Source organism: Penaeus monodon, chromosome 2 (genome assembly GCF_015228065.2).
Source record: "Penaeus monodon isolate SGIC_2016 chromosome 2, NSTDA_Pmon_1, whole genome shotgun sequence".
Taxonomy (NCBI): Eukaryota; Metazoa; Arthropoda; class Malacostraca; order Decapoda; family Penaeidae; genus Penaeus; species Penaeus monodon.
Genome location: NC_051387.1, coordinates 58,681,582 through 58,683,181, shown reverse-complemented (window position 1 = coordinate 58,683,181; position 1,600 = coordinate 58,681,582). Strand labels below are relative to the sequence as shown.

The following is a 1,600-nucleotide window of genomic DNA, read 5'->3' as shown; positions in this document are numbered from 1 at the left end:
TGCTTGTTGTTGGTCATACAAGGCTTTTATTAATTGATGATGTGTTTTGGAAACTTCATATCGTACATGTTATTCCAGAGGATATCGTGATCAACAGTATCAAAAGCTTTCACATAATCGATGAAACACAGGTATAGGTCTTTTTGATGTTCTCTGTTTTTCTCTATGTTTTTCTCTTTCTATTTGTCTTTGCTCAGCGGCCCCTAATATATATCATGTCGTTCAGCTCCAAGACGAGAGTTTCCTTCTGGAGCAGAGCGTTCCGGCATGCAACCGGATGCAACGCGCAGGTCCAGAATTGCGAGAAGCCCTTGGCGTCTGACAGATCTGGGACTGACCCGAAGACGAGGCTCAGGAAGAAACGAGGGAGCAAGGGGTCAGCCTGCGAGAGGTTGTCCACAAGCGTCTGGAGTTCCTCGTCCTTCAGCTTGTGTTTGTACACCTGCCTGACCTGCATCCCGAAATAGGCAAAGATTAATACTATGGTGCATACTAAGGGAAGTATTTTCATTATTAAATATTTCTTAAATGTGGGGTTGGGATGGCCATTAGATTATGCATATTGAGGCTGCGGCGGAGCGCGCGCGCGCGTGCACGTGTTTGTCTGTGTGTGTGTGCACGTGTGTGTGCGTGTGTGTGCACGTGTTTGTCTGTGTGTGTGTGTGTGTGTGTGTGTATGTTGTGTGTGTGTGTGTGTGTGTGTGTATGTATGTGTGTGTGGTGTGTGTTGTGTGTGTGTGTGTGTGTGTGTGTGTTTGTGTGTGTGTATGTATGTATGTGTGTGTGTGTGTGTGTGTGTGTGTGTGTGGGTGTGTTTGTGTGTGTGTGTGTGTGTACGTGAGTACGTGTGTGTTTTGTGTGTGTGTACGTGTGTACGTGTGTGTGTGTGTGTACGTACGTGTGTATGTGTGTGTGTGTGTGTATCGCCCCTCACCTGGTGGAGGGGGGGGGGGCGTTCGCATACATTCGAGTCACCACATTTTCCTTTCTATTTGTCTATCCATCTATATATATAATATATTCATTTGTGTCAGGAGTGCTGTGCGACCGCGCATAGGGACAAAGCTGAAAAGATTCGTCGTTCTCACTCTCACCTGATTGGATGCTCCTCCTAATCAACCGCGGTTCGGCGTTCAACACCTACGCCACGGCGGCGAGTCACGCTTGCATCAGGCTGTTCATTAGTTATTTCCTTGTTTGTTCCCTGTCTTGCGAGCCTTCTTGCGATACTTGCGCCTGGAGTCTTTGCTCAGCGGCCCCTAATATATATCAGTGACGCCCACCTGCCTGCAATGTAGGCCAAATATCCCCCAGTTAGAGTGCAGGCCGGTCTCGGAATCCAGTTTCTTGCTGGGTTTTGGAGTTACGCTGTAGAACAATGGGGAACTGCCGATGGAAGAGCACTCAGAGAGCTGCTCGTCGCCAGCCCACTGCAGATAGCAATGGTGCGTCCGCAGCTTCTTTTTCAAATTTCTGATATTGTTCCTGCTGAGGCCACGCAGATCCGGAAGCAAGAAAGGGCCATACTTCCGCTCATCAGGAATGCCTTTGACCGACCTGTCCAGCAGTTGGATGCCGCAGGGCAGTGTCTTCTGTTTGG

General features: G+C 48.8%; 1 protein-coding gene across 1 annotated transcript in view; it reads right to left on the bottom strand.

Annotated features, from left to right (window-relative positions):
- The window catches only part of LOC119579393, a 13,900-nt gene extending 13,365 nt beyond the window's left edge, over window positions 1–535 (bottom strand). Inside the window, exon 1 of the mRNA XM_037927188.1 lies at window positions 218–535. Within this exon, the coding sequence (XP_037783116.1) occupies window positions 218–511 (294 nt within the window). The 5' untranslated portion in view covers window positions 512–535. The remainder of the gene's footprint in view (window positions 1–217) is intronic.
- Between the last annotated feature and the right edge of the window lie 1,065 nt (window positions 536–1,600).